The 12,874-nt window shown below is 55.8% G+C and overlaps 1 protein-coding gene across 17 annotated transcripts in view; it reads left to right on the top strand.

Moving 5' to 3' along the window:
* Nucleotides 1-12,874, top strand: part of MYO18A (myosin XVIIIA) — a 103,942-nt gene that overhangs the window by 66,791 nt on the left and 24,277 nt on the right. For all 17 annotated transcript variants that reach the window (XM_032281008.1, XM_032281004.1, XM_032281005.1 and 14 more), the window contains 8 exons: nucleotides 615-801; nucleotides 1,136-1,379; nucleotides 3,999-4,108; nucleotides 7,257-7,322; nucleotides 11,056-11,184; nucleotides 11,851-11,994; nucleotides 12,373-12,462; nucleotides 12,587-12,706. In XM_032281008.1, the coding sequence (XP_032136899.1) occupies nucleotides 615-801; nucleotides 1,136-1,379; nucleotides 3,999-4,108; nucleotides 7,257-7,322; nucleotides 11,056-11,184; nucleotides 11,851-11,994; nucleotides 12,373-12,462; nucleotides 12,587-12,706 (1,090 nt within the window). The remainder of the gene's footprint in view (nucleotides 1-614; nucleotides 802-1,135; nucleotides 1,380-3,998; nucleotides 4,109-7,256; nucleotides 7,323-11,055; nucleotides 11,185-11,850; nucleotides 11,995-12,372; nucleotides 12,463-12,586; nucleotides 12,707-12,874) is intronic.

A 12,874-nucleotide genomic window follows, 5' to 3' on the forward strand; every position in this document is an offset into this window, starting at 1 on the left:
CCTTGAGGAACTGGAGAAGGCTCCTGGAGTAGATGGGGGAGGCCGACATGGTGAGAGAGCCATGGTTTAAATTTAAAGAACACCCCACAGTCAAAGAAGGCAGGAGCAGCCTTTGAAACCCCCTGCCCCACAGGCCCTGTCATCCGCTCACTTATTCAGAAGATGGTTAGTGGGCATCCACCCTGCAACAGGCGCTTGGCAGATAATAGTGAACAAAACTGAACTCCCTGCCGCTGTGGGCTTTACATTCTAGTGGGAGAGACAGATAATAAACAGGAAACGTAATAAGTAAATTATATCATATGTTAGAAGATGTTGAACCCTAACTCCTCCTGTCACATTGGAAGCCCGTCCACACCTCTGCCCTCCCTACTGAGGGAGAAATAGATGAGTAGGTCGCTCCCCTCTGTCCGATTCCTGTCCACCCCTTGGTTTCTGCCCACCTCCCGCTTTCTCTCCTTACTGTTTGAAAATTTCTCCAGTTTGTTTCTCTGTAGGGTGTGGGACATACAGTCAGGTAGCCAGGCCCCTGGATGTGGCTGAATGGGAAGAGTAGTCTCTCCTGCTCCATTGAGATGACTCCTTTTCCTCCCTTGTCCTCCCACCTCTGGCAGAAAAATTATCAGCAACCTGTTTCTGGGCCGCGCAGGCAGTGCCACGGTGCTCTCAGGCTCCATTGCGGGCCTGGAGGGCGGCTCACAGCTGGCACTGCGCCGGGCCACCAGTATGAGGAAGACCTTTACCACAGGCATGGCGGCTGTCAAAAAGAAGTCACTGTGCATCCAGATTAAGCTGCAGGTGGTGAGTGCCAGCCCAGACCCCAGCAGGCAGGCCTGGGGACTCTTCCTTACTCCTGGCAGGCAGGCCTGGGGACTCCGAGCACACTGAGGCCATCTGGTGCCCATTCAGCATCCCGCTGTGACTCGATGGCTGCTGGTGGGGTCTTCTTTTCAGTGCTGCCGCCTGTGAGTGGCCAGCCAGGCCTGGCGACGGCAGAGTTGTCCAGGCTTAGCGTGTCCTGGCTGGTGCTGGGACCCCTGCTACCCTGTGAGCAGTGGAGATGCTGGCACCAGTCCCTGCTCTCCTGGGCAAGGGCCATCAGAGCCCACTGAGGGCAGTCCCTTCCCCTTGGCAGGACGCCCTCATTGACACCATCAAGAAGTCAAAGCTGCATTTCGTCCATTGCTTCCTGCCCGTGGCTGAGGGCTGGGCCGGAGAGCCCCGTTCTGCCTCCTCCCGCCGAGTCAGCAGCAGCAGTGAGCTGGACCTGCCCTCGGGAGACCACTGCGAGGCTGGCCTCCTGCAGCTGGATGTGCCCCTGCTCCGCACCCAGCTCCGCGGCTCCCGTCTGCTCGATGCCATGCGCATGTACCGCCAAGGTGGGGCCTCCTTCCCTCTCAACTCCTGGCTCTCTTTTCCAGAGCTGGCCTGCGTGGCGCAGCCTCCCACCTGGGACCCGTGGGCCGTGGTGGGGCTGCTCCTGCCTCAGGGCTGGCCCATATCTCTTTCCTCACACTCCTTTCTGCTCTGATCTCTCCTTGTCTCTCCCAGCCCACAGCCCCTTCCTTCCTCCATTTCTTTCCATCCTACAGAGTCCCTGCCTCCTCCTCTCCCTTCCATATTCAGTTCTCTTCGCCCCGCACCCCTGCCCCACCCCACTCCTGTCATTTGTCCAGAGCCTCCTATCTCCCCATGTCCCCAGTTTGAACAGCTCAACTTTGCCCACAGCAGCAAACCCGGTGCCCTTTCGGAGCCATCTGCCCAGTGAGAAATGAGGTGCTAAATCTTTCTGAAGTACTTAAAATTCCCAAGAAAGGTCAGACAGACTCTTTTTATGGACCCATCTAGAGGAGGAGACAGAGTGGATGATAGTGGTTACTTAGCGTCCTTAGACCATTTACCACACACTCACCATTCGAAGCTCTTCCCACATATTCACTCATTTAATCCTCACAACAACCTCATGAGGCAGATGCTGCTATCATTCCAGCTGAGCAGACTGAGGCTCAGAGAGGTTAACTAGCTTGCCCAAGGTCACTCAGCTCCTGAGTGGCTGAGCAGGATTTGACTAGGCAGGCTGGCTCTAGAGTCATGTCTCATGTCTCAAGTAGGGTATTTTTTGTTTGTTTTTATTTTTTGCCTGACAAGTTATGAGTTGCTGGTTTTCTGCTGTTTTTCTCCTTCACTAGAAAAGCAGGTAGGGTCCCACCCCCCCACAGCCAGGTCCCCTTCAGATATTCCCGTGGGCACCGTCACTTTTCCTTAGCAGCCCGAGCCAGGAAACAGGCTCCCTGCCCTGCTCTAAATAAATCATCGATCTGTCCCCATGTCTTGATATGGAGTTGGTGTTTATTATTTCAAAACCAGATTGTTACCGCTCTGAACCAAAATCAATGTGCTTTACTCAAACAAGCAGATCGATGAGGCCGGCAGCAGCAGGCCCCCCTTCCCTCACCCGGCCCCCAGCTACTGACGATAGCACTGATGATTAATTAAGATGCCAGCCGTCCAGACCTGCTATCCTGGCCCATCAATTTAATTGCAATTCAGATACAATCAATAGCTCACTTTGTCTTGGCCCCTCAGCAGCCCCCACCTCCTGTTTCAATTATCAGGCACATGCATCAGCCTCACCTCCCAGCTGGAGGGTTTCCCAGAGCCAGCTAGCCCGGCACTGCTGTGGAGCGAGCCCCTGGCTAGCTGTCAGGAGCCCAGGTTTGGAAGCCAGTTCTGCCCCCAGCAGCAGCCTTTGTAACCTTGAGCAAGCCAGTCTCTCCGTTTCTGGGTCTGAAAGAGGTGTTGGATCTGGTTCAAGATCCCTTTCCAGTTTGAAATTATCTGATTCTGTGGAAGTGGTGTTCGTGGCCCTCCACCCTGGGCTCTGGTAAGATCAAGGTGACTTGGTCACCTCCTGCTAGCCACTGCTCTGACTTTGCTCCAAGCCAAAAGCCACCTCACACCGCCCCTGACCTGAAGCCCAGACACTCTTCAGGGAAAGAGAATCTACAAGTCTTTTTGGTCACCTGGCCTAGGACTCAAGGTCAGGGTGCAGGCAGGGAGGGCAGCCTTTCTGATGTCCTGCTTCGGTGGACAGAGGAAAGGAAAGGAGTATTTATTAAATGCCCAGCAAGCAAGTCACACTGTGCTTTTTACCTCGTTTCTCATTTACTCTCCATGACTAGCATGGAGTACTAGGACACCATTTAAAGGTGAAGAAACTGAGGCTCAGAGAGGTTGAGTGACTGGCCTAAGGTCACATGATTCTAAGAGGCAGGGCCAGGGCCTAGCCCATGCACGTTTCCTCTCAGTTACTCTGTGGTGCCTTTTATTTATTTATTTATTTATTTATTTATTTATTTTTGAAACGGAGCCTTGCTCTATTGCCTAGGATGGAGTCCAGTGGCACGATCTCGGCTCACTGCAACCTCTGTCTCCTGGGTTCAAGCAATTCTTCTGCCTTGGCCTCCCGAGCAGCTGGGACTACAGGTGCACACCACCATGCCTGGCTAATTTTTGTTTTCTGTCTTGACCTCCCAAAGGGCTGGGATTACAGGCATGAGCCATCACACCTGGCCTATTGTTTTTTTTTAAGACCATAAGACATCATTCTGTCTGGGTTATCACTGAGGCATAGATTTGGAGGGCTAGAGAGCATCTTGGGGATGCTTCCTCCCAGCTGGTCAGCTGCCCACAACCCACCATTTGTACACCTCACTGTACTCATTTGTATACCACACCTCATTTTCTTCCCTCTGAAGGAGCCTGTTCCTTTTTCAAGGCTTCCTGTCCCCCTGTGGAGAAGGCCTGATTCCTTCTGGCCTCCTCTTCCTCCTTCCCTGCCTCCCCCTTCTCAGCTCTCCTTTCCAGGCCTGCCTTAATCACAGGCTTCCCACCCCCTGCAGTTTCTTCCCCTTCAGTGACTCTCCACTGGCTTCCTAGGCACCAGTGGCTGGGAGCAGGCAGCATTGACAGGCCTGGCTCTGGGTCGCTCTCTCTAGGTTACCCTGACCACATGGTGTTTTCCGAGTTCCGCCGCCGCTTTGACGTCCTGGCCCCACACTTGACCAAGAAACACGGGCGTAACTACATCGTGGTGGATGAAAGGCGGGTAGGTCCGGGTCCCCAGATCCCTCTCCCTCTGCCCAGTCCCCTCAAGCGGCTGCCCTTTCCAGACTCATCTGCCGTCCCTTCCCTGGAGACCCCGTTTGGCCCTGCTCAGGGGCTCCCGGTTTTGGAAGCACCCAGCTGTGGCCTGGGGCCTGGACCTTAGGAGCTGGAGAAGAGCCACCCCTCCTTGGAAGACTGAACTGGGGGTGTCTGCTCGCTGGTGAGCTAGACAGTCATCCAGGAGCAAGCAGGGCCTGGGCCCACTGGTGACAGATGAGAATTAGTGATTTGGGAACCCCATGAACAGCACCTGGGCCCCCAGCCTGGGCCCCCGTCCCAGGGATTGGTTCCTGAGGCAGGAAGCCGTCCAGGGCTGGGTAAGCATTCCTCCTGGAAGGAAGGTGGATATGGCGAGACCTCTGTGGTACCAGGGTGAACACAGGCTGCCAGGCCCTTTGCCAGCCCTGGTTGGTGAATGCTTGGCTGCAGAAGGGGTGTCCCTGCCAGTTTGGGCCATCACCCTGAACCCCAGAGGCAGCCCCTCAGATAGTCACAGGGCTCCAGAAACAGAGGAGCCCCTCGCTCACTGTGCTCAGGCCTCAGGTACCCAGCCCAACTCTGAAAGCACCTCAGACCTTAGGATGGCTTCCCTAAAAGGAGGGGATGCTGCAGAATGGGACAGAAAGCCCACAGAGTGCCCAGGCTGTCTCTGTGTGTGCCCCCCACCCTGACTTAAAGACCTGCATTCATGGAGGGGGCCCGGAAGCCCCTCCTTCCATCCTCCGGCCTGCCGGTGGCCTGAGCAACCTCGTGTGGACGTAGATGCCCATCCCACGCCCCCTTCTCATGGGCCCTCAGCCTCCATTCCAGCCTCTCACCTGCAGCTACACCAGCACCTTCTCAGCCCTGGAAATGCCTCACCTCCGAAATCTGAAATTCCAGCATGGTTTTCTCTGATCACAGCCTCCTGCCTTCTGGTCCCACTCCCCTCTTCCCCTCAGGACACCCGCTCTCTGTCTCCATCAGGACCTCTCATTTCTGGATTGCACTCCATTTCTCTGTCAGTTCTCCCTTTTCCATGGTTCACTCTCTAGTCACTCAGCCTCCATCACCCTCAGCCCTCCTGAGCCTCCCATAGCTCCTGGCCTGCCAAACTCCCACCCTGAAGTGCCAGCTTTTGGGTGTCTGCACTCCTGGCTCTGGGCTCCCAAGGGTGATGAGAGAAAATTATACAACTTTGGGGACTTGACTTCCTACAGGTTCATGGTCTTCAGCCTTTGGTGGGCCCTCAGGGGGACCAGCAAGTCTTCTAGATGTCCCTTCCTTAGCTGGCCGTGACTGCAGGCTTCCTATTTGCTGTTCCATTCTCCATCTTTCTCCTCAAATCCTCCCCACCCCACCTTCCCGGCTCACCTTCCAGCAGATGTCCAGCCTCCAGATCCCAGGACATCAGGCTCCAGCTGCTTCTTCCGCCTCCTGCAAACCTCCCTGGGCCTCCATCTTTCCGCACCCCTTCTGTCTTGGTGGGAGAGGGTCCTCCTCTCGTCCAGTCCCTTGCTCCTGTGCCTTGGAGTCCATTTCCTTGGGTCTCCCCAGAGACCCATCCCATCAGTGTCAGCTCACTTCTATCTCTATTTCCTCTGGTGTCTCCTCTCCTGGCCCTTTTCCCTCCATGGAGAAGCTCCCCACAAACCTGCAGGCCTTGCTCTCTGGAGGGAGCCTCTGTCACCTGTGTCATCGTCTCCCTGGACTGTGCTCTGCCTCCCGCCTACTCTGGGCTTCCCTCCTGCTGCCCCCACTGCCCATGGCTGCCTGGTCCCCCTCCCTGAGGCCCTGGCACCTGTCTTCTCATCCCCCACACCTTCCATATTGCCAGAGCCAATGAGCACTTTTCTATCCCTTTGTTACTTGAATTCTTAGCAGCATGGGGCTCCATTCTTTCTGACACATTCTCTGCTGGGCCTCTGCTGCCACTCCTGGTTTCCCCCCTGACTCTGTTCTCACTCCCTCTGAGCTCCTCTTTCCCACTTGCCCCTGAAGTAAAGATGTCTCTTTCTCAGAACTCTCTCCTTTTCCATATGTATTTTCTATTCTGCACCCTCTTGCTGGGCAACCTCATTCACACTCATCATTTCAATTACCGCATATATATTGATGACTCCCAGATCAATACCTCTAGCCCAGGTCTCTCTCCTGAGCTCCAGACATGCATTTCTGTCTGGCTGCCTTCTAGACTTCTCTACCCCTATGCCTTATGGCATCTTAGACTCGGCTTGTTCAAACCAAACCCATTCTCCCTCCCCCCAAGCTGCCTCTTTCTCTTATATTCCCTACTTTAGGGAATGGCACCATTATCTGCTTAGTTACGTAAATCGGAAGTCTCAGTATAGCTCTGGATTTCTCCTCACGTACCTTCCCCCTGTATCCGGCACGGCTCTGTCTCCTTAACACCTGCTGCATGCTCTCCTCCTCTCTTCCCCTTGGGCCAGGCTTTAGCCTCCCTTCCTGTGGATTACTGCCGAAGTGGGGTGGGTCTCCATCCATCTACCCATTTGCCAGTGAGATCTCTACCAGTGCAGACCTGGTCATGCCCATCCCGGAGAGGACCCTCCAGAGGCCCCCGAAGTGCACAGGGCTCCACGTGCTTCAGCTCCTGCCCCTCTCTAGTTGCACCTTAACTACCCACCCCCCATCCCAGTTCCGATGAGTGACTTGGAGTTTCCTCAGTGTGTTTTGCTGTCTTGTGCTCCTAGGCCTTTGGGTACACTGATTCCTCTCCCTGAAATGTCCTCTCCTCTACTTTGTCCAGCTAATTCTCACTTGCATCGAAATTTCTCACACAAACAAGACCCGCCTGAGGTGCCTTGCACATGCCCTGGTCTGATGTAGGTGCCACCTTCTCTGGGTACTGCACGAGTTCACTGGTCTTGCTCCCCAGCAAGACGGTGCATTTCTCTTGTAGTCATCTCTGTGTCCCCAGAGTCCAACCCAGGGCCTGACACTGAGGAAGCCCACCCAAGTGCATGAAGAACTTCCCCTCCCTCCTTCTAGATTGTCTAGGAGGAGGGAGGGGAAGGGCTGAGAGCCTTGAGGAAGCCGTGCATGGCGAGGGGTGGCCCAGGCGGGCTGACAGAGGCCTTTTTCCACAGGCAGTGGAGGAGCTGTTAGAGTGCTTGGATCTGGAGAAGAGCAGCTGCTGCATGGGCCTGAGCCGGGTGAGTTGCCCCGCAGGAGGGCAGTAGCCTCACTGTCCAGCGCCCCGTCCGTCTGGTGGCTGACCCACTCCTCCTGTTCTCCCTGCTCAGCCAGACATCACCAGTCTCCTGGTGTCCCTCTGAGTCCTGCCACCAACTCCACCCCGCCCTGCCACTCAGGGGCTGCCCCCTTTGGGGCCAGGGGCCAGGGAGCTAGAAGTTTCAGATGCAGCAAACTGGCTTTCCTTCCTTCTGGATGACTGGCTTATTCAGTCCCAGGAACGCCTCTGTGATGTCGGGAGAGAGCGGGTGGAAGGTGGCCCTGAACTTGGCTCAGGTCCTGGTGTGGGGAGTCAGGAGGCCTGGACCCAGAGGATGTGGGCTGGAAGAGGCGGGAAGGCCATGGGTAGAGCCCCTGTGGAGAGTCGTCTGGGGCTGCTGGGTTCCAGAGAGTAAGCAGGACACGGTAAGGCTATGCCGCCACCACCTGCCTACAGGCCGAATTCCTCATCTGAATGGAACGCCAGGAGTAAAAGGCAGGCACACCCACCCCTGGGTGCCAGTCTGCCACGGCGCTCCTCACCAAAGGGTCAGCTGAGCATTCCTCCCATGGGTAGGGAGCCCTGCACACCCCTCTCTTTCGAGCCTGGGAACCTGGACAGGCGGCATCTGCACATACGCCCCAGGGCCGGGACGGAAGGGAGGCCAGTGGGGGTTCTGGACCCGCTGTCTGCTGGTAGAGAGGGAAGGAACTCTGAGTTGCAGGGCCCCATGGGGTGTGTGCAGGGGAAGGAGGTACTTGCAGAGGTTTGAGTCTCACTTGTCCTGTGTCCTTGGTCCTCTTCTTGGCTCTGCATGTTGAGTCGCTTTCCTGGCTCCTCCCACCCTCCCTGTCATTCACTCCCATCTGTATGTCTGCCTCTTCCCATCTTTGCTTCTGCTGTCCCTGGCTTTCCCTTTGGCCCCAGCAGTCCCTGCTGGTCTCTATTGCTTGGTTTCTCGTTCTGTGTTTTTCTGATTCTCTGTACCTTTGTGTCCCATCCTCTTTCTGTGTCATTTTCTGGTTTATGTCACTGCTTTGTCTATCTCTGTGTCTGGCTCAGCTCTTTTCTCTCTGTCTGTTCCCCTCCCTTGCTGCTTTAAGCCATCTGCAGTTAGGGGTTTGCTTCAGCCGCAGGGTCTGTCCCAGCATCCGCTCACACTGGTCTTTCCCTCCAGGTTCCTGCCTCTCAAGCAGGCTGAGCCGCTGCTGGCTGCCACTGGGGATGGCACCTCCTCCAGGCTATGCCTGGGTTCCCAGGCCTATCTCGGGCAGGAAAGGGCCTGTGCAGGCTGATTCTCTTCCCAGCTGCTACCTCAGACTTTCTGTCGTCCTGAGCCATGCCAGGTGCCCAGCTGAGGCAGGCAGGCCCCAGGGCCCAGTGTCACTCCAGGGCAAAGCTGGGCCAACATTGGGCGCCTGCTCACATCTAGTTTGGGAAAGAAAGCTCAGGTCATCTAGGCTCTGGTTAGCACTGACTCGTGAGCATGGATTCTACGTGTGTCACATTGCTTCAGAGAGGAGGGGGTCTTCATCTGAGTGATGGGACGCTGAGAGTTTCAATAAGGACTTTGGGGGAATCAGAGCCTCCTGACATTATAAAATTTGTATGAATGTGTATTTTGGGGAAGAGATGGCCTAAGCTTTCACCCCGTACCCAAAAGGACCCTTAACCCCACAAATGTTCAAGAGAGATTTGAGGCTTGCTGCTTTGGCCTCTAGACCATTCTGTCTTTTCTCACTGTGTCTCTGGGCCATTCTCCACCCCCAACTCTGGCACCTCAGTTCTGCTCTGGGCAGGTGGCGATAGGTACTAGCCAAGCGCATTTGCTGTTCCCCCGTGGAACCTGGATATTCCTTACCCCCAGTGGGATTCCGGGCTTGTACATTATATGAAATTAAGCAGCTGGGGGCCAGGCGTGGTGGCTCACACCTACAGTCCTAGCACTTTGAGAGGCCAAGGTGGGCGGATTGCCTGAGCTCATGAGTTTGAGACCACCATGGGCAACATGGTAAAACCCCGTCTCCACTGAAATGCAAAAAATTAGCTGGGCATGGTGATGGGTGCCTGTAGGCCCCAGCTACTCAGGAGGCAGAGACATGAGAATCACTCAAACCCGGGAGGCAAAGGTTACAGTGAGCAGAGATTGCACCACTGCACTCCAGCCTGGCAACAGAGCGAGACTGTCTCCAAAAAAAAAAGAAAGAAAGAAATTGAACGGCCAGGCATGACAGCTCACACCTGTAATCTCGGCACTTTGGGAGGCTGAGGCAGGAGGATCACATGATGCCCGAAGTTCAAGACCACCCTGGGCAACATAGGGAGACCCATCTTAACTGGGCATGGTGGTACACACCTGTAGTCCCAGCTACTGGGGAGGATGGCTTAAGCCTGGGAGGTGGAGGCTGCAGTAAGCCACGATCACACCACTTTACTCCAGCCTGGGTGACAGAGCAAGACTGTTCAAAAAAATTTTAAAGAAGAGAAAATAAATTGAAGCTCAGGTAGAAACTAAGACCCACGGGAGACCTCATGTTCGATGGTGGGATTTAGGGAATTGTCACAAAGGACTGAGCTGGCCTTTTCCAGGGCCAGCCTCAGGGGACCAGGTTTCTATGGAGTTGCCAGAGGCAGAGCTTTCTCAGCAAAAAGTTTAAGCCTTCCCTTTGGATCTTTGCTGAAGGGGGCCTTGGGATAGTGTGCCTATTGGCTCTGAGTGCATTTATGTAACCTGTGTTTCCCATCATGTTCACATCTTCTCTTTTCCCTACAAAAAGAAATTTTCTGTGTTCTGTGCCAGATGGAGGTAGGCATATACATAGGTGTCTGTGCCCACTCTCATGGATACAGAGTCATTTTTTCACCTAACCCTTCCAGATTCACACACACTCCTCTTTGTGGTGTGTGGCAAATTTTACCAAGTCCTATCTCAGAGCAGCACAGAGTGTAAGGAAAGGCCCGGTGTGGGGGCGCCCAGCTGGTTCCGCACACGCCTGCCCTCCAGCCCCCAAACCTGTATGACAGGTCCTTCGGCTGGGCCAACCCCCGCCCACCTCACTGGCTTCTTCATGAGAAGGTGAAACCTGGGTGTGTGTTGGGGGGTGGCACATGAAAGAGGAAACCGTCTGAAATGAGACTAGCAGGGAGCAGGAGAAGGCAGGAGCCTCCCACCACCCCCCTTCCTGCTCTCCCCCTCTTCCTCCGCACTACTCAGTGCTGCTTCTCACACAGACATCCGCCAGCATCCACTTCACCTGATCCCAGCAGTCGGGAGTCAGAGGGGGCTGGAGCCCAGGTTGGGCCCTGCGGTGGGCTGGGGGCACAGGGGCACTGACAGGGTTGCTGGCAGTCCTGGGTAACGAAGCCCTCACAGATGTGGCAGGAGGCTCCCTCCCTGTTTGACCAGTGACTGCTCCATATCCTTGCTTGCCCCAGGTATCTTCCCTTTACCTTCCCTCGCCTTTTCTCTCTTTGAAGTTAAATTTCCCATCTTACTCCTTGCTTGCCAAAACCTCCCCAGTCCCTTCTCCCTCAACCTTCCCAGGGCCTCTTCCTGCTCCTCCCCTCCTCTCGGACAATTGGATTTTGAGGCTCTTCCCAAGCCAAGGGCTGCACTCCCTGACCTGCTTGTTTCTCCAGCTCCCCGCCTTCCCTCCCTTTCCTCTGCTGGGCTGGTCCCATCTCCTGCCTTCACCTAGCCTGCTCTTCCACAGGTTTTCTTCCGGGCGGGCACCTTGGCACGGCTAGAGGAGCAGCGGGATGAACAAACCAGCAGGAACCTAACCCTGTTCCAAGCAGCCTGCAGGGGCTACCTGGCCCGCCAGTACTTCAAGAAGAGAAAGGTGCTGCTCTAGGGACATCCCCTCCCCCTCCCAGCCTAGATGGGCACAGCCAAGTTCCTGGGGTAGAGACTATAAGGGGGAGAAGAGGCAGGAATCTCCCAGGGCACCATGCCCTGGGCCAGGGTGGGAAACAGGCAGCTCCCTGGTGCCAGCAAGTATGCTGGTGTGCCCAGTGACAGGGCCTGGTTGGAGGGCTTTGTTGAGGGGTAGGGGGAAGTGGGGCCGAGGCAAAGGTGGGTTCTGGATCATAGGCTGCTCCACGAAGATTAAGGAGCTGTGTCAGCGACTCCTTTTCTTATTAGCAAGTCCATAAAACAGCCAGCACTGCCGCCTCTTGTGTTTCAGCAAGATTAGGTTTTATAGCACAGCTAGGCCAGGGTGCTGGAAATAATCAGGCAGCAAATAAAGCAGATGAAATGATTCCTAATGGCAGCGGAGTGGCTAGTGCCCAGCGCAGTGCTCTCAGGGTTGGGGTCTGCGCTGCCCACCCTCTGAGGGAAGGAGGGAGCCTGGGGCAAGGGGGGAGCATGGAAGGTATCTGACTGGGGGTCAGGGTGCCAGAGGAGCAGCCCTGGGGGCCTGTGCTGGTGATGGGGAGGACTCTGGGCCAAGCTTGGCCAGGGTGACTGAGAGCTCCGCTGTGTGCTGCCCCCACCTCACCTGCAGATCCAGGACCTGGCCATTCGCTGTGTACAGAAGAACATCAGGAAGAACAAAGGGGTGAAGGATTGGCCCTGGTGGAAGCTCTTTACCACAGTGAGGCCCCTCATCGAAGTACAGCTGTCAGAGGAGCAGATCCGGAACAAAGACGTATGTGACAGCCTGGGAGGGCAAGTCTCTGGGAGGGAAGAGCCTTGCCATTTTATCTTGGGCTTCTAAGTGCTTCTTCATTTAGTCCAGAGAGCTGGCATCCTTGAACTGTGCCCATCAAACAGAAGATGTCCCTCTGGGGCGCTGGCTGAGCCCCTGGGCAGCCTCTTATGATCAAATCTTGGACATCCCCAGCTTATTGGGAAGGGTCTAGGGACAGGATCCCTGGGAGGCTGTGGCTCTGCTCTTGGGTACATGCCTCCCCCATGATGTCCTGGCCCAAGCTTCATCAGCTTTGTTCACTACAGGGGTGCAGACCCAGGGCCCCAGCCCCTCGCAGTGCCTTTGGCTCATTCTGCCCTCTTCGGTTCACCCTAGGAGGAGATTCAGCAGCTGCGGAGCAAGCTCGAGAAAGTGGAGAAGGAGCGGAACGAGCTGCGGCTCAATAGTGACCGGCTGGAGACCCGGGTGAGTGACTCCCGGCACCACACAGACTGGCCATGGCCTCAGGGAAACCCGGCCCCGCAGGTCCCTCGGCTGTTTTGGCTGAGTGAGGCAGGCACTTCAACTGGTGGTGACTCCCCAACCCCAGATCTCAGAGCTGACATCGGAGCTGACGGATGAGCGTAACACAGGAGAGTCCGCCTCCCAGCTGCTGGACACGGAGACGGCGGAGAGGCTCCGGGCTGAGAAGGAGATGAAGGAGCTGCAGGTGAGAGCAGGGCCCAGGTGAGGACGGCAGGCTGGTGACTGTCACACCCTAGTGCCCATCAGCTCCCCCCAAAGACACTTGACATCTTCACCCCTAGCCCAGCATCCCTGTCTGTCCTGGGTAAGCATGTGACCATGGTCTGTGTGGTTTGGGGAGTAGGTATGAGGG

This window comes from Sapajus apella, unplaced genomic scaffold (assembly GCF_009761245.1).
Source record: "Sapajus apella isolate SASKATOON/1434 unplaced genomic scaffold, GSC_monkey_1.0 scaffold12, whole genome shotgun sequence".
Lineage (NCBI taxonomy): Eukaryota > Metazoa > Chordata > Mammalia > Primates > Cebidae > Sapajus > Sapajus apella.